This window comes from Seriola aureovittata, chromosome 3 (assembly GCF_021018895.1).
Source record: "Seriola aureovittata isolate HTS-2021-v1 ecotype China chromosome 3, ASM2101889v1, whole genome shotgun sequence".
In the NCBI taxonomy this organism is placed as follows: domain Eukaryota; kingdom Metazoa; phylum Chordata; class Actinopteri; order Carangiformes; family Carangidae; genus Seriola; species Seriola aureovittata.
Window position 1 is genome coordinate 25,281,396 of NC_079366.1, and position 23,385 is coordinate 25,304,780.

Sequence of the window (23,385 nt, forward strand, 5' to 3'; positions counted from 1 at the left end):
AAACAAATGGATGGTCAGCAACAAATGCAACTGATCTTGATTCAATGATAATGTTGTAGTAGTAGCTGAGAAATGTGTTGAAACCTGAAAAGGTTTTGCTCAGAGAGCATGTAGAAGTGGTCACCTCTAAATCTCTTAATCACCTCTATCTTTTAAGTTAAGTTTCTTGAGTAAGAGAAAAAGTCAAACTACACATTAACATTAAACCCACAAACTTATGCCCATTGTATTATACGAGATAACAGTTCTGTTCAGTCTCAGGGGTCAATAATGTACTACGTCATATCATTATTGCCTTTGTGTGCAGTGGAACAGGCACTGTGGTAGAATAAGGTTGCAGCTGCCACTCTAAAATAATGTCTTGCCACCCAGTTTTCTACAGTTACCTCTCTTGGTGGTATGAAAGCATTTTCTTTTTCACTTTGATTTATTAATGTCCATATTACCCAATTCCTAAGTCTGAGTGTCGGGGCCAGATTTATGTACATATTTGCGCTGGCAATCTGCATGAAATTAGCGTCTGATTTACTAGAGCAGTAGCTAATTATCAGAAACCAGGACTGTCTTTTAGGTGCATTCTGCATATAAACAGATCTCAAAAGATTCAGTTCAGTGGTGAAATGGGGATCTGATGTCGGTAATGAATCAAGAAAGAAATCAAGCCCACAAAGAGAAATCTAAATGTAGCGATGCTGAAATAAAAATCATCATTAAATGTAAATTTAACTTTCCAAACCATTTAACATTTCTATTTCAATTAAACTCTAACTCTAAATATTTGGGTGTCTGTTACAATAAAATAATCGTTCTGTTGGTAAAACCAGTGAAGTTGGAGTCAGTCAATGTAATTATAAAATGTTGAAAAACAAACGCCATCTCCATTTTGTAACTGCCATAATGCATTAGCTCAGAGGGATGTCAAGTACAAATTTCCATGAAATTACCACAAAACCAGAAATTTCTATCCCAATCTTTATTGTAAAAAAAAAAAAAAGCAATATTTTGTTTTTTTAATTATTTCTGCATTACTTTTCTTTCTAAGAGGCTGTCACTCTAATTTCTAAATAATTCAGGGCTGCGCTCTTACAAACATTTCTGCTGTTATGGTAATACAAGCAGAATGCGGGTTTATTACTTTTACTTCCCCCGCTGCAACCTTTCTTTAATATATAATTTCAAATCTGAATATCTTCCTTGTATTGTGTGAGCCTTAATAAATGCACCAGAATGTGCAGACAACCACATCTCTCAAATCCCCTCCCATTATGTGTGTATTCCTCCTTTAAATGCTAAATGCATTTGCATGGAGACGAGAGGCACACTTCACTGATCACACGCGAGCTGCGTCTCGGATGGCAGGAAAACTGCACTGGTGCGCCTGTTTGATTAATAACACTCACAGCAAGTGAATTTTATGTTGGTTAGTGCTGTCGGGTTTTGTAGTTGCTAAACAATGTCACTTGACAACACTGGCGAAGTTAGGAGTGTTGCCCTAAGTAGCTAGCAGCCAGTGCGTAATGTGGGTTTGATGCTCATACAAATGCATGATCTGCAGGGGATGTACTGTGTATGTATCAGCGAGAATATACAAATGATTGTTGTTTTTTTTTCCCACTGATTAAATTTATTAAATTATTATATAAACAATGTGGCATTGTTGTTTAGATACAAATTAGACATAACAGATCCTGAGTTCAGGGCAGAGAGAGCATTAAGAAAGATTTCCCCACTAGCAGTGTGGACTGTCTCTTTTTAGAGTAGAGCCGCTCATTGTGACGTTTGTTGGGAAAGATACACAGTGTACAGAAGTTAAAAGCAGAGTAGGCCACCCACCTTTATTGTTTCTTAGTTTTATTTGGCTGCAACAGTGCTGTGAGATGCTAGCCAAGCTCGTCTCATTACCGAGCAGTCTGTGCTAAGTTGGGTAAAAAAAAAAAGAAAATTTAAACACATTGCAGATGGTAGTGTGACGTGTTCAAGGACACATTGGAAAATGCTTTATAAGGTGTAGAAGCGAATTCACTTATACTATTATTTAAATTTTTCAAATTGACAGTAGTTTCATTTAGTTGATTGGCATCCATCATCTTGAAGTTCACTAGCATCTTGTAAACTCACTGTAAAAAGCAGTGTGTGGTCACCATTAGTACAGAGGTAACAGCAATATTAGCAATAATACTAGTGCATAGTATGGATGATATGAGTCAATAATGTCTTCGGCATACAACAGTGGTCGCTGCCTGTGGCGGGCATGTCAGGTATGGCCTGCGGTTTGTTAACAGGTAAACCAAGTTATCTCCAGTCTGACTGCAAGAAGGCAACTTGTCTTTTCTTCACTGAAAAAACTGTTTCTTCTGTTTCATTATTGCAGATGATTGTGATGACATATGATTATTATGGACTCCTGAGAGACAATGCTGAAACTCTCTGAAAGCCAACTGAACGTGCTGTGAGAATATGATATTTACACTGAATATGTTTGTTAGTGCGTTAAGGGTTTACGATGTGTACATAAACGTTGAACAATGTTTTTGAAATCTGATGAGAGAGAGGGAGAAAGAAAGAGAGAGACAGAGAGAGAGGTTTTGGAGAGAAAATCTAGCAGTCAAGCAAATATTGAGAGAAAGCACAGACACACACACGCACACGCACACACATACACTCCACGCTATATCTGGGTTTAATGGGTTTGATTAATGTCTGATGCTGACAGCTTAACATTCATCCATGTCATTTAGCATTTAATCAATTTGAACTGATAAAAATGATATTAAAAAAGTCACTGGAACTGTTGTACTTGAAACGACTCCAAATCCCCCACAACGACGGGCCACGTCTTCTGTACTTAATACGTGTGGAAATAGAAAACAAGACTTTGTGGTTTGACAAGCAGGCAGTGCCACATTGGAGAGATTTATTGATACAGTGTTATTTCAGTGATGCGGCTAATCCATGTAGTGGGCCCTTATAAAAACCTTGAAACACAAAGTTCAAGCTGCACAAAAACAAACTGGTTCAGACTGAAAGCTTGGAGTCATGGCAGGTGTCAGTTCTTACCGCTTCACTGGCTTCCAGTGGAGGACCGAGCACGTCATATTCAATTAAATACAGCATTTTACATGGATGGGCTCACAGCTACTTGTACAATTATTTTAAGAGGACACGAGAAGACTCGATAGTATTCCCTAATAGAACTTGAATCTAATGTTTTTTTGTTTTACTTTTACACTCACTGATATTCGAATCTTGAACTATGACTAACAACAGTAGTCATTCCTGATGTGATTTGTTTTATGGCTGTATATGATACTTTTAGTCAAGGCTACTTCCTGAAACAATGTACTGATAGTTTGTTGATGTGATTATATGTTAATGTTTTAGTTAATGTTCTCTAATGTTCCTTAATGTCAGTCATTGAATGCCTTTCTTCATCTTAATGAAGTTGGTGAACTGTGTAAGCATCAGAGACAATGATGGAAGTAACTCCAGGATGTCACTCTATCCCTCACAAAGTCTCATACATTGTATTTCATAAACATATGAGAAGATTATCAATAATCCATTATCCATGTTTGATACAGAATCGAATGACTATTTGCATTTAGCAAACATATTTTGCAACATACTGAAACAAGGTGCAATTTAAAGGCACACTGAGGTATGCTGAGATTCGGACAATGGAAATGTTCTTAGTAACTGAGAAACAAATACAACATGCTCTATAATTATTCAAAAACAAAATGTTTTCCCATTTTATCTCCACTACAACTACAGGTATAAAAGAATGGTTTAGATTTAATGCTGCTGCAGTGCATCACCTCTGAATTATCGTAATACAGATGCATTTTCACACCATATACTTAAATATCCTTTTTCTGACCTGGGAGTGCCAGGGTTTTGTATTTTGTGTTTTGTAAGATTGCTCTGCATTGACTACAGCATACCTTGTATCATTATCCACCCACCCAGACACCGAACTACAAAACACACATTTTTGTTGTCTTGATTCGACAGCAGAATATGGTGGAAAGGTCTCGTTTGAAATATCACATTTGTATTTGTTTAACATTGATGTAAATTCCAAGCACCTTCCTGCTTGTCCTCGATAAAACTGCCTGCTCCCTGTTCCCTGCTCCCCCAGACACAGTCTTTTAACAGCCCAACAGCTTTTTTCCACATCAAAATTTCAGCAATGCAGAGAAATGTGTGTACATGTGTTAGGGGGACACACTTTTTTATTTTTTTGCTTGCTTGTGGTACGTGTGGAACCAAGGGAACAGAAAATGTCCGCGAGAGTTCTGTCATTCATATTTCATTGGTAATAAATATGAATAAACAAGGACAATGCCAAACACCAGAAAGGACACACTCCATGATTCATTGGGGGACTGCATTGTGTGTTTTCCTTACCCTGTTTGTGTGTGTGTCTTAATATCTGTGTGTGTGTATGTGTTTGACTTTGAGGGTATTTGTGTTTTTATGCACCATGATGTGAAGGAAGAAAAAGACAAAACCCCTGCAGAGGAGAGTAAAAGGCAAAAGGTGAGGGTGGGGCGAGAAGAGGGGAAGAGGGAACATAAAAAGTTATTGTGAAGCTATGCCAAGGCAGGAAAGTGTGCAGAGTTTCAGGCAGGAAAGCTCTGGCCTTGGAAAGATGGCATGCTGTAATATTGTGAGGTAGCTCCACTATATTTTGCATTAGAATTGCACTTTAATGTATTTAGGATAAGAAGGAGGGTTAATAAGAAGCTTAAAGTGTGGACATTTGTATGTATAACAAAGACATAACCTAACAAATGTTTTTAGGCAAAGAATTGTTAGTTTACAAAAGAAACTTCTGCAGTAAACTCATAATAATTAAAGTTTGTGTGTATATGGTGTCAACTGTAACTGACCCCACACTGTATGAACACTATAGTTACAAGAACATGGCACAGTATGAGACTGGGATCAGCCATCCTTATGAATATACAATGGTATTTTTCTACTTTTCAATTATTGAAAGAACCTGAAACATTAAAATGACAAAGGGCTGTTGTAGACAATCATTGGCAAGCCTTGTTAGAGAGTCTGATGTAATGATGGAATAAATTCTCCCTTTAATTTTTAACCAAAAACTGAATTTGTACTCATTTTCATGCATGACAAGTGCACCAATCTCTTGAACAATGTATTATTGATGAAAGAAAAGACATTTATTAATCCACCATTTTTTTTCTAAAGCCTACATATAGATGTAATAAACTAAGGAGAATAAAAGTACTGACTCAGGCCAGATTCAAACATTTATGATGACAAACAGCTGATCACTGTAGGTGAATTCAATTATGGACATTTGAGCTGGTCCTGCCTTTATCTGTTGTCATATATTGATGTTTCAGGATGAGTTTTTTTGACCTTTCCATGATGGAATATAATCCAATGAAGCATGTTCTTTCCCCCTTTCTTGTCCCTCTGCTCATGCCCCTTTCACACATGCACATTATCACGTAAATGTGCTGCCAGCTTTACATGTTAGTCTCATGTTTGAACGAGCGCCAGAACCACTTTTCTGTAAAAGTCACGACAGCAAGCTCAACGGCTCCATCAGCACACGGTTAAATACACATCTGGTCCCAAGTTTCTCTCACTTCATTATCATTTCTTATGCACAATAAAATAAATCACAAAAAAACTGTGAATGAGTCCATTTTAAGCTCATGTCACATCAGTCTATATATTGTCTATGTATTGATATAGTAACATTAAAACAAATAAAATCTAACTTTCAGTCCCAAATTTTTAAATAAAGTTTTCCTGCATAGATGAAATTACAGAAACTTAATGTAAAAACCTTTTACATGCAGTGTGCGAGGAAATAAAAATTAAAATGACAGTCTCAACTTGTTATTCTGTGCTTGGACACTATCAGATACTGTATCTAATAAATTGCGAAACTGATGTGAGAATATATTAGGGGGTTTTCTTCTGAGAAGTGGGGACGATTGTCGCTCACACTCATGATAGTCAATCAATTTAGACTTCAATGGCAAAATAAGTTTTTAAATCCCATCACTGATGAAGCCTGTGAGAGACCTGAAAACACTCATTATTTTCCATCTCATCACTGTTGCACCGGATTGTGCACGACATGATTTACGGAACATTCACATCAGGAGACCTGCTGAATGTTTGAATGCAAAGAAGCCGACACTTTAACAAACTGATGTAACCAGCAGTGTTTCAGATATGACTCATAATGTACATACCATTTGCCTTTTTTCTTGCTTTTTTATTTTTTAGGGGGTGGGGTGGGGTGGTAGGGGGACAGGGGGAGAGAGAGAGACTTGAAGATTGATTTGGCAACACTCACTTGAGAAAATTTGGATTTTAAAATCCCCATAATATTATCTTACATAATATATCACTCTGAAATCTTAAATAATTTAGGATTGTGGTCAAGGCATACATTTCATGGGAGCTTTTCAAAAGCCTCCAACATGCAATCTATCCTTGGTCATTCATCTCTGGGCGCCAGTGTCTGGTCAACACATGTTTTTTGATGTGTTGCTCATTGCCGTTAAAAACTGCACTTGGCAGGAGGAGACAGAAGCTTCAAATGTTCCCACATCACCAGATGCCCCATCTGTCTGAGACAGCACCTGTCGCCAGGAAGGGGAGCATTATACCTGGAGTAATATATTTTGGATAATCTGCGGATGTTTTGGGAATATTTCTGGCCTCTGCATCTTGCCGCATGGCCGAACGCTCAACAAGATCAGGTAGAAAAAAAAGAATGAAAAGTGGCTAGACACTGACACACTAAATCATGTCGTGGTCAATGTCCTATTCATGTGGAAATCTGGTAAAAATCACTACATGTTGAATCTTGGCAGATAGAAGATTATTTCTTTTGATGCTGCCTTAAAAAAAAACCCTGCATTTAGGACAAGATACAATCCTTGTTGGTTTGGTGTCAATTTGTTTTTAATATTCCACAATTTATGTATCCAGTCATAAACACAGTTACATTTTTTGTTATCAAATTTGTCCTACTTCATAATTGTTGATAATCATGTTAGATTTTACAGGCATTTATTGCAAATGTGTTTTAGATTAGGAAACCAGCTGCACATATTTCAGGTTTCGTTTTTTTGTTTACTTATTTATCAAATCCGTGTCTTTCTCAAAGATAAGCAGTATATCCTTAAAAAAACAAAACAAAAAAAAAAAACAAATCAGTGCACTGGAATGTGAGTATAAAAATCAAGCACCACAGTTTAACATTTAGATCAAGGCCTGGGCTTTATAAAAAAAAAAGTGCAATTACTACAGATTTACTGGTTGATCTACAATTAGATAATTAAAGTACTAATCATTTTCATGTAGCGCTTTTCAAACCAGTTACACACTGTGCTCCACAAACGGGTAAATAACACCCAAAGAAAAATCAAGAGCAGAATCAATAAAAGCAGTCAGAGCTTCATGAAGTCTCACGTGTGCCGTGTTTGTACAAATTGGAGACCAGAGAGAGACCTTTGACTGAAGTAAAAACACTGAATTACAGCAGTCTAAGTGCGAGGAGATAAAAGCAAGGATGACTTTCACCAAATCAATAATGGATAAAACAGCTTCATTTTGATAGCATTCCTTTCTTGGAGAAAATAAGCTCTAACAACTCAAACTCTTCCCAAAATGGGGAATTTATATTTTATAATTTTTTCAAGAACATGCCCATTTCTGTGCATCTACCTGGAGGTTCGCTGATGGGTATCTATAGGGGGAGAACGTATCTGCATTTAAACCCATCAAAACATTTTATTTTAAACCACATTTGCATTAAGCAGCAACATAGCTCTCCCATCGGTGGCAAGGCAGTGATTATGACTGACAGGCTGTCAGCAGGCTATGACACTGACATAAAAGAGCCACAGCAGCAAACCTTAGCTTGCCAGCCACAGTGTCTACAAGTATGAACACAGCAGCCAGCGAAAAAAGAGAAGAAGAGCACATGTTAACATTGTCAGGTCAGCTAGATATGTAGCCAGCTAATTAGCCATTCAGCTGTAAGAGGTTAAAGGGCTTACAAAGAGATCAGCAATGCCCCATATACACCTGGTAGTGACATCTGGATATCTTGCACAGCTTAAATGCACATGGAGCACATTACAGTCAGAGTGCTATTGGATTGGACACATTCTTATGTTCTTGATCTTAACTTTTAAGAAAAAACATCGCCTCGGCATAAAAAGCTACAAATGACTCCTTCCTCAGCAAAGGAAGAATAGGAAGAACTTATACAGCAGCCTGCCTGTCTGTCTGCCTGCTCCACCTACCTAATTTACAAAATCACAAAATCGAAACAACATGAAACTTAAAGACATTGAACAAGACACACTCTGGCCCAAAAAGGCTTTTTTTTTTTCTAGTGATAGTGATTACATTTTTTTCCCCCGAACATTTCAAACACCCTGAAATGGCTAATTTAACAGTTATTTGATGTGAAAGCATTTAGAAAGTCTAGAGGAGCCATATCATTAAATTATTTCATGTCATTCATGTATAGAGAGCCAAAAGGAAGTCAGCCAGTTTAGCCAGAGGATCTAACGCACGTACTCTTAATCAGCTCAGTGGGAGAAGGACTCTGGTGCACATTCTTTATGGGCTCAAAAAGAAGTAAGTATCTCTCAGTGGGGTGCCATGTTGGGACGCTGTGCTCAATTTTTCTATATGTAAGTTTTCTCTGCCGCCGAACATGGTTGGCTGTATAATACAAGAGGTTATTATACACCCTTCGAGCAGCACTACATCTTCAGGGCAGATTGGAGGCTACAGTGATACGCTATCAGAAAGTGACAAGATGAGCTGGGTCTAGCTGGTTAGCATGCTAACTTGAGTAGAAGAAAAGACGTGATAGAGACAAGAGTTAACATTGGTGTTGCTTTCCACCGATGGAGACAGCTCTTGGTGAGTAAAGGAATGAAGTTTCATGGTGAACTCACAAAGTTTCTTCTAGTCTGGTAAGTAAACAGCTGTGCTAATGCTGGCTATGTAGCAATAGCAAAACGTATAAATAGCTCCTTTAAAAAATCACTTTAAACTTTTTGAGTGCAGCACTGAGCAAGTTTTACAACTTGTTGTAAGTTGATATTGTAAGTTGTTATGAACAAGTTGCTGTAGGCCGGCTAAGTTAGCAAAGCACTTAACAATTGAACATTTAAGGAGGAAAATTATCTTGATTGACGCACAGAGTAGGGGTTTCACACAAGTTACTTCACTGAAATGTCTGCTAGCCAATTTTAATCATGTGCTCACAAACAAAACAAGTGTTTTTGACCTGTTACTCTTCACCTTACACATAATTCAGTTTGATCAGTTGTTTTAGTTACTGTTGATATTAACACTCTTTCAAAAACAGAATTTTTAGAAGTTCCTTAAATTCACATTGGATGGAATTATATATATTTAAATGGGATACCTTCCATTCAATGTGAATTTGAGGAACTTCCTATTTTCACAAGAAAAACAATATGGGGAAAATGAAGGAAATGAATCCATTTTACTTGTTCTGAAGCTGACTGATGAAATTCCTAATGGACTTAACATCATTGGCACAGTTAGTACTGAACCCACAGTGCCAGATTTTCTTTTTGGTAATGTAGCTCCTGGCTTATCAAGAGAATTACAATAACTCTTCTTTTTACACTCTCCTTTGCCAATAAAACAGTAGAATATGGTTTCTGCAGCACAATAGTACACTTGTAAAAAAGAAAGCCCTCAATGTCTAATTCATTGTAAAAATGTATTAATCATCCTAATAAGACATTGAGCTAATGTAACATATACATGAAATTATGAGAGAGGCAACCATCTTTCATGGAATCAGTGAGACCTCAGCCATTTAAAATTATCCCTGTTGGAGAGAAAAAAAGTGATAAAATAATACTGATACATTTGTGTAACTGATTTGTTCCTCGTAGCCATGGGAAACTTAACCAAATTGGATTTTAAAAGCTCAAGAAAGTCTTAACTAGGACAGTGTTATATCATTCTGAGCTAAAATCTGGTGTCTGTAAAAGCATAAAATTGGAATATGGGTTTTAGGTGTTAAGTTGGCCAAACTGACAGGGCCAGGCTGGTCGCACTTAGGCACCTCCTAAGCCTCTTTTGGGGCTTGGAAAAACCCTCAGACTGACAAAGTGTAAAAGGCATCATTTAAGGTAACAACTAAGCCTCCTAGGAAGCTGGAAATGTTCTCACTCTAAAAGCCACATGTTGTGCTTAATACTAATCAAGCTAATTCAAAAGCACAGTATTCAAATAGACTCAGTGGGGGGGGGTGGGGGGGTGGGGGGGTGTTACAGTCCAAAATGAAACACAATGAAACATCCACCATCTTGAAAGCCTTAAGCCTTTAACTGAAAGATGAACACTGACATCAAAGGAGAGCACATCTGCGTGCTTCTTTTTTCAACAATGACCACTGACTTGCAATACTGAGGTTGCATTTTCTTCTTACAAAGAGGTAAGTAGAGCTTTTATACCTGCACTGGTCAATATCTTTATATTAATCATGGATCAAATTACTATGTGTATTGTTAATGGTGTTATTAGCTTCAATGGAGGGCTTTAAGCTTTTTCTGTCATTGTTTTGATTTTCCAGCTGGAAAATTGACTGTTTTGGTTCAGTGTCTCCTCTCTCAACAATCTCATTTCCAGCATCAACCAGCAGCTGTGTTAAGTGAAAAAGCTCTAATAAGCCCAATGTGTGCTACCTGCTCAACACTACACAACAGTTAAGAGACCGGCTAACAAACACGGTAGAGCATTTAGCAGCTAAACAGCTACAGATATTTCACTCAGGAGTTCTGTAGACCAAAACAGAGTGAATATTGGACTTACATTCATGAGGTATCCTTTGACACATCTCAAAATAAAAGCTAATGTTGCTCCATGTCTAGATGTGTAAATAATTGGCTGCTGACACATTGGCCAACTTTACAAGGTGATAATTTGCCAATGTTGTGTTTACAGCTTGTTTCGCTACTGTCAAGTTGCAAAAAAAAAAAAAAATCTAATGCAGCTTTAAGAATCATTAATTTGCCACGATCCCTGACCTTAACCAAGCAGTCTTGGTTTAATTTGTTGGCAGCAGAGCTTCAGGTGTTTTACGAGATGGTAGACAATGAATACAGGCCTCACAACACATTTGCTTTTCAAGCCAATAAGGGAAATTATGACACAAATATTTCTGTTGGCTCTTTCCTCAATTTAGACAATATATGAATATATTACATTTGGTCAATCATAAGCTTCTGAGCCAGAGACCTATAGACTTTGTTTCAGGTCTAACTAGCTGTCAATACTGTTCAATAAAACTCATTGATTACTCAACATCTGTTTAACCTTTATCTGACCCTGTCTTAAACAAATAATGTCATCAATAACAGCATTCTGCCTGGCCAGAAAAGATTTGCGTGACAGAAATGAAAATGGTATAAAAATGCTATTTGAGTCTACTCTACAGTTAGTAAGTCTTAAAGGCAACATTCAAAGTATCACTGAATAGCCAGCGTAATCCAAAACAAAATCATTTTGCAATATGTCACATTGAAAAACATAATACAGCATAATAACTTTATAACGACATGAATTCAAAGCTATTTATAAAAACATAAAAATAAAGGTTCAAAAAGCCATTTCATCGACCATCCAGCTGGTCCCGCTGTCTGCAACAGTGGCATTAGAGATGAGAGACTGTTTCGGCAGATTTATTGATTAAAAGAGAAACATGAAATTCTGCTATTAATTCAAACTCAAGATGTATAGGTAGCAATTTCTTGGTTACAGCTCTATTATGCTTGTCATGTCTCCAAACTCACCCTGAAACCGCCTCTCAAGTAGGATCAAGATTATACTGATTTTGAGCATCAAATCTATCTCCCTCTGAGCCATGAAAAACACAGATACAAGTTTAAAGATTGATTAAAGGTAGGATTTGATTTCCAAATCCAAATCCTAGCCTGAGCAATGAGAATTATTATTTGTCGGGTTTGAAAAACACGATTTTCTGATTTATTCCAACTGGATTACTAAAATCCTATCAGTGAAGTTTTGAAAAAGTGGGCTGGAACTGGATAAAGACTTATCTGGAATCTGAAGCAGATGGAAACATTTTAAAACCATTAAAGATGCACTGAAGGTGTGCACTACAAGCTGTAAACATTTACTCATAAGCCTATGTACAGGTCAAACCACTAATGAAGTGTTACTGATAGCTGCAATGTGCAAACTGTAGAACCATAAAGCTGCAGCCACTAAACACTATAATGGTAAGTACTACTATGATGCAGTTATACAAATCTAATCTATGAATGTAAAACCAGCATCTTTTGATATAATTTTTACCTACCATGAATTCTGTGGCGGTTTGCTGTGGATTAAGGGGCATCCACTTATTAAACTAGAGATTTTTCAGTCTTTAGATCTTGAAAAATATCTGAATACTTGTGTTTCATGGCATGAAATGGTCAGATTTACAGATGCAGAGCATCATCACAAAACATCAACTTCATTCTAAAAATACCAGTTCAAAAACCTGTATTAGTCAAACCCTACTTAATATCACTATGGGTGACTAACTCATTAAATGAGACCACCAACTGTGTTTTGATTAAATGATTAAATAGTGCACGTTCATAAGAGGCTTTTGGGTTATTAACTTGTATATGAGACTGCACTATCACACATCAATATACAGAAGATCAGTGGGGGTCAAATGACTCATTATCATACGTCACTCAGCTCTTTTCACTGGTAATTGCTAGGAACGGAAAAATGAAAACACTAATTTTCATCCTCTCAAGCCTCATGTGAGCAGCATTTGACCTGTGATTGTATGTACAAAGACAGAAATTGTGAAGACAAGGCATCACTTTTTACATACTTCTAACAGTGAGCAAGACAGGGAGTTAAATTTGTCGGCCACTGAGAGGGAAATGAAACCAAATTTTGGTGGTGGCTGAACTCAGGACAAGATTATCTGACGCAACGCAGTACAGGCACAGTAGCAGGTTTAATTGACTTTAGAGAAAGCACTCACTCAGCAGATGACAGCCAAAGGCCATGCCAGGGGCTTGGTGGCTGCACGTGGTTAGGCTTGATGTTCTAGGCAGAAATCCATCACCAAAAACCCTTTTTCTTTTCTTTTTTTTTTTTAAACATGCAGTTTGTCAACTTCAGTGGATAGTGAGCTCCAACTAAAAATACTTTACAGATAAGGGGATTATCTGCTGTAGCTCTTATCACAGGATATGTCAATACCTCCTTCAGGACAAATACAGCTACAATGCAGGGCAGGAAGGTGCATATTCCACCCACAGGTTCTTTGGCTTTTCTCTTTTTTAAGCATCTTTATAATTATTCTTCATAAGCTCTAGGTTGCAATCTTGAGTGCGTACTCCTACCTAAAATCCTCTATTTGTTCGTGAAAAAGGGAGAGAGAAAAAAGAAAAAGGAGAGGATATAAAGATTCTTGGTTGGTTTTATTCTAGTGTATGTGACTGAAATAACTTTAACTGAGCCACACAAGACAACACGCCTAATACTAAAACAAATTACCGGAAAGATACCAGAGCACTAGTCTTATGGCTCAGTATATATGGGTCATGAGCAAAGGATCAAAGATTTTAAGGTAAAGCTATTTTGCTGATAAGCTGTTCTATGCCACAGTAAATGCACAATAATAATTGCAATACTTTTGGATCACTTCAGTAAAACTAACAGTTCGACAGAGGTAAAAACTCTCCATGTATCTTTAATGAGAGGAAAAAGACTTATGCATGATTGCTCTCTGAACCTTCCCCCACTTGCAGGCATATGGATATTTTGGGCTAATTCTGGGCTCCAGCTCTAAAATTGTCTTGCACACTATTAAAAACCAAAACACTGAGCCTACGATGACACAGAGTAGTCAGAGTGCTCACCTTTTGAAGCCCTTTCTCTACAAGAGACCTCTCTGAGTACCTACTTTTAAGAAATGTTTCTACAAGAAAACTGTTTTTAGCAGAGCCAGAGGAAAGAAAGACACATTTTAAACATCTGTTCCCTGCAAAGGTACAAGAACTTAGTGTTTGTGTGACTATCACCAACTTCACTTAGGTGCCATCAAAATAATCTCAAGAGGGTCATAATGTTAAAGGCAGCACAACATTTTGGGAACGGCACATTTAATGTTCGGGATTAAATAGCTCTAACTGCAGAGAAACACAACACAGTCTAATTTCTGACAATACTGACAAGCTGCTTCCACACAATGAGTTCTCAACTACAGTACCTGGTTTTCCAGCAATAGAGACAGTTCAGTGAACAGCTCGGTGAGATGCATCCCGACACATAATTTCAACACTGTGCACTGTCACGCTGAAGCCAAAATGGGACTCAGAATATGATATGCATCGCATCAGTGAGAATTTTTCATTTCTGTGCTGTTTAGCTTTGTTTCAGTTGTTGTTTAATAGCAGACTGGGAGAGATGAAAATGTGTGGCACAACTGAAGAGGAAAACACTCTCTGGAGTGATAACAACAAAAAATAAATAAAAGTGAATAGGAAAGTAGGCCTACTATAAAGTACTGTTGGGGTTTAAAAGGTGTTATGACATCACACCCAGAATTCATTGCAGCTTTGCACAAGATATTTATATTAATGAAGATAGCAACAGCTCTCGACACTCACTGCTCCCCACTCTATTGCGTTTATGCCCTACAGAGTTGATCTCCTTTTGTGTCATCCCACTATTCAAGAAAATAGGCTACTGCTGAGCACATCATCAGTCTCTCTCCCTAGTTCTCTCCAACATCACAGTGAGTCTGGTATGGCATGAATGATAATTTATCCAATATGATCAAGATGAATATAGGCTACACACATTCACACAAAATACTTAGCATTAGAAATGAGGGGCGTTCCTTTGCCACCAGGAATAATTAGTCTGGTGGAGAATTATGGGATTAAGGGCTATATATTCTGTCATGTCAGAATCCTGTAGCCTACTCACATAAGTCAGACTCTTATAGTTACCCCCCCATGTAACATCTGTGTGTGAGTGTGTGTGATGGCTTCCATGTCCCTGAGAGGAGGAGAAGACACTTCGTGTGTCAGACTTGGCACGGGAAGCGGGAGGAAAAACGGAAGAAAATGTGTTTCTACAACGTGACTGCATTCAAAGCCTGAAAACTGTAATTTGAGATATGAATTCATTACAGGGCCTCTCATCAGCAGCTGGGGATAATGTGATGCAACAGCGCCGCTCAGCGTCGCTGTGCGCTCCGGCTGAGGCGCTCTGACGGTGTGTTGTGCTGTGCTCTCCCCTGATCGCCGTCACCACCAGTCGCGGTCCTTACCTTCGGTGTCACAAAGCGTGGCAGCTGCTGGTTTGCGGTCGCGGAGGTTTTGCGCCTTCTTCTTCGGAGTCCGTGCGATGAATGTTGGCTTTTGCTGCCGTGGTGTGAGGGCCCGTGCAGGCAGCCACCGCGACCTGTCCGTTTACTGGCATTTTGGTTCCTTCTCACAGCGTCAATGAAACCGGAGGAAAAGTGTTCAAACTTGATCTGAAAAGAGAGAAGACACAAAATATTACTGCTTACAGCTTTGAAGGGCTCAAAAGCGCAGACTTGTTGAATTAGACTCTTCTATTAAAAGTACGCGCGCCTACAGGCAGGTGCCTATATATATGAGCTATAAACATTATTACCAAGGATCATTATATTCTTCATGACTCATTAGCATTTTAACAGTTTGAATCACATCAAACACCAGCTCATTCCAAGTGCCTGTGTGTGTGTGTGTGTGTGTGTGTGTGTGTGCGCGCGCGCGCGCTAATGTGCCTGTTTTAGGAGATGCTGAGACGCCGGCTTATTGGATGAAAAGCTTGCGTGACGAAAACACAAGTTGAATTCAAAGGTAGAAAGGTGTAGGGAGAGAGAGATAAATTAGTAGGTACTCTCTCTCTCTCTCTTCTGTGTGTGTGTCAGAGAGAGAGAGAGAGAGGAGAGAGAGAGAGAAAGAGAGAGAGAGAGAGAGAGAGAGAGAGAGAGAAAGAGAGAGAGGAGAGAGAGAGAAAGAGAGAGAGGGAGAGGGGGAGAGAGAGCGTTAAAAACAGCCTGTGGCTCCTTAGCGAATATTCCCCTCACGCTCCTCTCTCCGGTGCCGGGCTCGTCTATGTAGGGCATGCAGCAGGTTGTGTGTCGGGGACTCGGACGAACGAAGGAACGGAGAGAGGAGCACAAACCAGCCTCCCCACCACCCCGCCACTGCTCCACTTTGAGAGGAGAGTGAGTGTGCGGCAGATATTAGTAAACCACTGAACCCCGACAATTGCTGCTCAATTTCCGCGTCAACATCCCCCGAGAGGAGAGAGTTAAGATAAACAAAAAAAAACATACTAATACTAATATAAATACTAATTAAGATAACTTACCCCATTCCCGTGACACATCTCTCCAGGCGGCCAGGTGGAGATGACATTGCAGCCTGTTACTCCATTCGGGTGCCCTCGGCAGGAGTGGGAGTCACATACGACTCTCCTCCGTCAGATTAATCCATCAATTTCTCCTCCATCCAACCACCCCCCCCAAAAAACCACACTACCACACGGATAAATCCACCTGTCTGCCTCAGAAGACCTCCCCCTCCACCACCACCTCTTCCCCCGGTAGATGGGTAGTATTCCTCCCGGTAAAGATGTCAAACACCGTCCATTGAACGGCGGAGACGGAGGGGAAAAAGAGGTGAGAAAAAAGCCGTTGACGTGCGTGGAAGAGTTAGGTTCTAGAATCCAAAATAACCGTTGGTTTGGAATCTCCAGCGGCAGCCCCGCGCGTTCCGCAGTGAGGGCTCGTGGACAGGTCCGCGCGCCTCCTCCTCCACCTCCTCCTCCTCCTCTCCTGCCCTCCTCCTCCTTGCGCCGCTCGCGGATTCTTGGAGACTGAAGGGGGGATTCCGTCACAAATAACACCAAAACACCCGCACACACATATATCAACACACACACACTCTCTCTCACTCTCCTTCTCCCTCTCTCTCTCTTTCTTTTCTCCCTCACGCGCTCTCAGAACGAGCACCGCACTCCAAAACCAACCTAAACAATTCGGAACAACTTTAAACGGGTTGAGTTGTTTTTGTAGCTTTCAGAGCCGCGCCACAGAGGTGATGCTCCGGCAGCCGACCGAGCGCCCCGGCGGAGAGAAATAAGGAAATATTCTCCGGCAGTCTCCTTACCCCGCAGCCCGCCCGCCCACGCTTCGCTGGCTGAAGGTACTTACACATCAGCCTAGTTAATTAAACATATGGGCACCGGGCCTGAATGAGAGAAGGATGGTGGTGGAGGGGGAGAACGGGTTAGTGGTAAGGGGGGCAGACTTGGGTGACTTCATCTTCCCATTATAAAATATCAAAAAGATATTCATGTGACGAGTTAAAGGGACGCGCGCTAGGGAAATATCGCCGTGTCTATGCTCCTCCAAAGAAGCGACTCCAACTTCACAGCTCGTTAAAACTGATATGTCTCTTCCTCGCCTGTCCCTGTCGGGGTTTTCTGTCTCTCTCTGTGTCGCTTTTCCTGGCGTGTCTTCTCCAAAAAATGAAGACGCAAAAGAGGTATGGCGCACACCATCATTCGTCGTTTACGCCATCACCTGGTGCCATCTCGCCAAACGAAACCGCGTGCGTGTGTTTGTGCAAGCATCTCTCTATCTCTCCGTGTGTATTTGTGTGTGTGTTTGTGTATGTGTGTGTGTCTGTGTGTGTGTATGTGTCTGTGTGCGCGTGTTTCTATATCTCTGTGTGTATGTGTGTGCGCGCTGTGACGACTGTCTCGGCGTCAAACAAGTCGCCGCGTCGCGCCTCCGCTCTTCAGAGCATCCACTGCGCACAGATAAAACACTTCAATATCCGCTGAACTGCTGTAACCCATTCTAGCGGTCCCCATGTAGACACCCTACTTCCCCAAAATTAAAATACAGATCTCTTCAAAAATTACTGCACCGAAACGTTTATTGCTGATGATGTGCCATGTTCCCTCGTCAGCGCCAGAGTTTGTTAAAAGCTACGCGGCAGAGATAAGGGGAAATAGAGACAACGCTAGTGAATTACACAGCCTCAATTAAACATAATTAGCAGATCAAAACTGCAGCACCGGGGGTCCTCGGGGAGCGCTGACAAAACTCCCTCCTCTCCCCCCATCCCTCTCTCTGCATCTCCCTCTGAGTGTTGCCTTGGAGTCCCATTGCAGACAGATGGTGTAGATACTGCAAGGGGTCAGGATGAGGCTCCACTAGGACTGCTGTCATAAGCTGAGTTACACTTTGAGGCAAAAAAAAGACAGCGTATTGTAAGCAGACCAGAGGGCTTATTATTAAAGAACACTTCACTACCCTCCTCCTCCTCCTCCTCCTCCTCCTCCTCCTATATCCCTAGAATAAAAATCTCCACCTGTTGAGGTCCTCTGTCCTCCTCCGTCAGAGCCCGAGCCTCCAAGGCTTGGAATAAAAGAAACAGACGATTGCATAACACTGACATAAAAGAGAGGGAGAAAGACCACACGAAGAGTGGATGATGGTTTACTTTTCTTTGGAGAAAAAAATTCCTGGGGTTCCAAATATAATAGCTCTGCCTTTCTTACATACCATCCCACCCACCACCATCTCCTCCTGCTATTTACCCACTTGAGGCTTCATGTTGGGACAGGCTGGACCCAGGACACCCCCTTGGGAACTGTAGAGGATGCTGTGTGATGCCATGAACGTGGTCTTCATTTTTAACCAAAAATTAGCCCCAGCACAGTATGGCTGAGATTGTCTTATTCTATATTTAAACATTAAGCTGTTGCCAAGGAAATAAAATCATACGTTCTTCCGGGCCACCATAAATAAGCTTTTAAAAGCTGCCCTTTTCTTTTCGTATAATCTCATTCAAGATTATGCAAGCCTGAAGACCTCCCTATAGTAATTTCTGGGACATGACCTTTTTCGGGTTTCTGCGTGCACATAGACTTGAGAATTTCTCTCGCTCTCTCTTATTTAGTATGCATTAATTTGGTGCACAGCAGCACAACACATGCACTCTAGGGTGAGTCAGCCCTGCCCTGTCCGTAGACAGCCGTAGGTATTTAGGCAGTAGGTGGTGGAGGTGGTGGTGGGGAGCCACATTGTTGGAAGTGTCTGAACATACGTCCCTGTTTTATAACTGATTTAAAACCGCTGGGCTCAGTCATCATGCATCTTTCATGGGTCAGCAGCACACTGAACAGAAGTTACCCAGGCATGTTGCGCTACAGAGACGACGCTGGACACACACACACATGCAGACACTCAGCTCAGGTTCATATCAGGCTTGTAGCAAACACCCCAATTAGCCAGCTGTCTTTACCTCTTCATTTCTGCTGTCTGTTTAAATTTCAAAAGGCTGTTGCTAATAGCTCATTCCATTGTATGATTATAAAATGTCTGAAAAAAAACAAGGGAGACCCATTATTACCGTGTAGTGCGTCAACAGCGTGCTAACGATTTTGTTATTACTCTGTATAATTATTGAAGACAAAAGCTCATTCCACTAACGTTGTTTGGCTAATAGTCAAAGCCCAGTACTCCAATATTCCTAGAGTGAATTGGAGGAAAGGAAAGGAAGTCCAATTAAAGAAACTCAACATATAAAACCAGCAGGCACGCTCACAAACACACGGATAAATAAATAAATAAATGAGTAAATAGATAAATAAATTACAGGGAGGAGAAAACGATTACACAAGGCCTCTGACAAAAAAATGATGTGGCCAATTTTTGTATCCATGGTAACTGACTTTTTCAGAGTGTCACCACTTTTGTTATGGCAGAGGAGCAACCCAGATACATACAGTTTATGTTTTGCAATCGGTGTTGGACTACATAAGTCCCCATTCATAAATTACTGGCCACGCTACCCGCAACAGGATGCCAGCCGCTCATTCACAAACGGATGTACACTGGCCCCACTGATCACACCCTGCTGTAGCCAGCTCACTGCTAATGCAGCTAATGCGGGAAAATGTTGAAAGCACTCTCTGATAATCAGCTGCATAGCTCGCTAAAAGCCTGTCCATAAAAGCCTGTAACTGTCAACTTTGCTTAAAATTCTTTTTAGTAAAAAATGCATTGTTTCCATGACAACAAGATGATGATGGCTGATGGCACACTTTGGGTTGTGTTTTTACTATCAAATTACATGTGTTTTTAAGAATAGCTTCGTGGATTTTCTGCTTTTTACATTTTGAAGCAGGTATACCGAGTCCTTTTTTCTAATCAACCAGTCACGCTCACACGGTCGGCTACCTTGCAGTGTTGCCGCTAGCGGTTTGTCCAGTTTTTAAAATGCACTGCCATCTTCATACCAGCACACACCAGGGCTTATCTGACAGTCATCAGCACTCTGACTGACAGGCAAACACAAAAGTATGATTCACTTGTAACGCTTCTATGCAACTGGAAATAAGCTGGTTGGTAAAGAAAGTAGGTGGGCTGCGTTCAGTCTAATTACTGTATGATGAGCTCAGAGCAGAGGCAAGCCTACAAAACAAATTTCTGTCTTTTATACAATGATCTTGACTCTTCATTTTTTTTCTCAGACCAAGGCTCTGCCATTGCAAAGACATTGCATTGTAGCTACAGTACATGGCTTTATATAGACTCAGGAAATGAATCACTCTGTCAATAAATGGCAACAAAATAAACAGAAATTTATTCAAGGCTCTCTATCTGGAACATAACGGTGTGATAGCTGGCATTTACTGAGTTATAGATATTCTCTCTCTCTCTCTCTCTCTCTAGTCTGTCTTTTTACTTTGTCCCCGCCCCCCCTCCCATCTCTTGCACCCTCCACCCTCTCTAGCTCTCTCGCCCACAAAGAGTGGGTGACCTGGAATGAGCTCTCCCACAGGCGGCACTGCTTCCTACAGCCAGACAGGGGCAGTGTGTAGTGCTTGGATCTAATACGAGCTTTAGCTTTATGATTCTCAACAGTCCACCATGGCGGTATCATCACCCATTCAAATTTATAGGCGCCTTTGAAAATCACTCATCTCAAAAATTGACGGGTGATTACTTCCTGTCACAGTGCTGATCACACAGAAAAGTTCATGAGTAGAGCAGCCAAATCAATTAGTTGAGAGTGATGCACTGCTGTGTCTTTTTCACTTGGCTACATCAGCAATTATCCTTCTCTTGAAAAGGTCAATCAATAATTTAATAATTAATTGCAAGTAAGAATTTACCAAGTTGTGAAGCTTTGGTGAGACCTGTCGTCCTGAAAATCGCCCGTCCTCATTTCCACAACAAAAACCAGAACTGGTCTTGGCTAAAACAGGTGAACTAAATATGTATAAATATGAAAATGTCTTCATTAATTCAGAACAGAATTTTATTTAAAGGAAATGTAGCTTAAGTTTATCAGCACAGGTAAGGACAGGGCTTTGAATAATTCATATTCTGAACATATTTAGGAATTAATAAAATAATAAATATATTCTGACAACTGAACTTATTTAACTTGGTTTTCCATATTTCAAACTCCCATGAAAAATAAGTATATTTCCCAACATGTTGAACTGTTCCGTTACCACTCAAGAACTAACCTGCAGGTTGCATGAAGTCTGGACACTAATTCTGGTGTCCAAGGATGCACAAGTTGACCATCACAGCAGTGATATGGAGGTCACAGTCCGTCTGTGCTGCGGCAATATATATATGGCATGGGGATTGCACACAGAGAAGCAGCGAGTACACCAGCTCCTCAAAACGACCCACCTCAGGCAGCAAACCTGGAACACACACAAAAAAATATACAGGAATGATGTCATACAGTTGGTCTGGGAGAGTGCACAGTTAGACTGTGTTTGTTAATTTGCACTTAAAGCACCAAGGCACACACCAGTATCCAAATTGACAGCTCAGAAATTCACAGTGCTACGGGAAATCTCATTTGTATATTCACAGTGTAAAATACTTGGGGTGTTTAAGTATACATTGGGTACTTAGGGCCAAGGAGCTGGTGCAACAGAGCGTTTCAATGTTGGAAGCAGTAGCCAAATCATACTAATTGGCCCAGTCCACAGAACAATTTAAATTAGCTCATCTTGAGGCTGTAACTTCTTATGGCCTTTCTATTATCAGCATAGCGAGAGGGTGCATTAAATATCTTACTGCCAATAGCAAAAGTCTGACTGTGAGATTGAAGCGTTATTGGTTTTCAGATTAACTGATAGGGCAGATTGTATGACCTCTAAATACAAGATTTACTTGAGTGTTTAAAAGTTTTTCAGAGCTTATTGGCTGTTCAAGGTGGGGAACTGGAGACTTGGCTGTGCTTGCTTGTCAGTGTTGAAAAAGTGTTGGTGAGGCACTGTCAGCACACAGGTTTAGTTTCAGTGAGATGCTAGATGAAATTGGGAAAGAACATGTGAACCTGCAAATATTTACAGCTGAACTCTGCCACTCCAGTGAAGTATTTTTAGGTCCCTGTTGAGCTCTTAAAAGCCACAAGCACACTTGTTATCCATTATCATGAACAACTCGAAAACTGAAAAAAAAAAAGGACATGTAATGATTTCAATCAGGAGAGTCATTTAAACATTTATTGTTGTTGATTAAATATATATTTGATTGGAATAGACTTTATCTGGGCATAATACCCGATTATGGGGATGAATCATATTATCAGACAATAACAAAAGCTCCCAGCTTGGCCATCCACCCACTGCTGATCGAGTCTTTATCCTTGTGGTGGTGGGGAATGTTGTAGTTGGATGCTGGCCTCAGCATATTGGGTTAATAAAGAGAACAATGATCAGTTATTGGCTCCTACGGGGACAAGAAAAGGTTGTGGGCTTATTTGTTTGGGTGATGGGAACCAGAGAGACTAGCCTCCTGAATTTTGAAAGTCTTAGAGGGAGCAATTATTGAAAGAGCAAAGAAGAAAGAATTGAGAATTAAGTCTGATTGAACTCAAGGCAATTGAAGAGGGTTGGATTGTGTAATCAGTTAAATTTGAAATGCTTCTCCTAAACATTTCCATTCATCAACAAATCATTAAAAAAAAAAAAAAAAATTCTTATGTTACGCCCATCGGACACTCATGCACTCTGGGGTATATGCCACTTAATAATCAATTGACCAATTGACAAATAACTGATCAGTCAGTCGACACAGTAACTGGTCAAGTGATAAATTGAGAAATCAATAAGCAATTTCCTGTCAGGAATCAATTAAAACTGCACAACTAATGATTGAATGATAATTTCAGGTTGAGGTGATTGGGATGGGGTGTGATTGGGCGGTTAAGTGGGAGAAATGATCTGCAGTTGTGTTTACAGCATGAT

At 40.1% G+C, this 23,385-nt stretch overlaps 1 protein-coding gene across 1 annotated transcript in view; it reads right to left on the bottom strand.

Moving 5' to 3' along the window:
- Positions 1-18,312, bottom strand: part of grin2ab (glutamate receptor, ionotropic, N-methyl D-aspartate 2A, b) — a 93,373-nt gene extending 75,061 nt beyond the window's left edge. Inside the window, exons 1-2 of the mRNA XM_056372570.1 lie at positions 16,459-18,312; positions 15,383-15,589 (exon numbers count right to left, since the gene is read on the bottom strand). Coding sequence (XP_056228545.1) covers positions 15,383-15,589; positions 16,459-16,476 — 225 coding nt within the window. The 5' untranslated portion in view covers positions 16,477-18,312. The remainder of the gene's footprint in view (positions 1-15,382; positions 15,590-16,458) is intronic.
- Between the last annotated feature and the right edge of the window lie 5,073 nt (positions 18,313-23,385).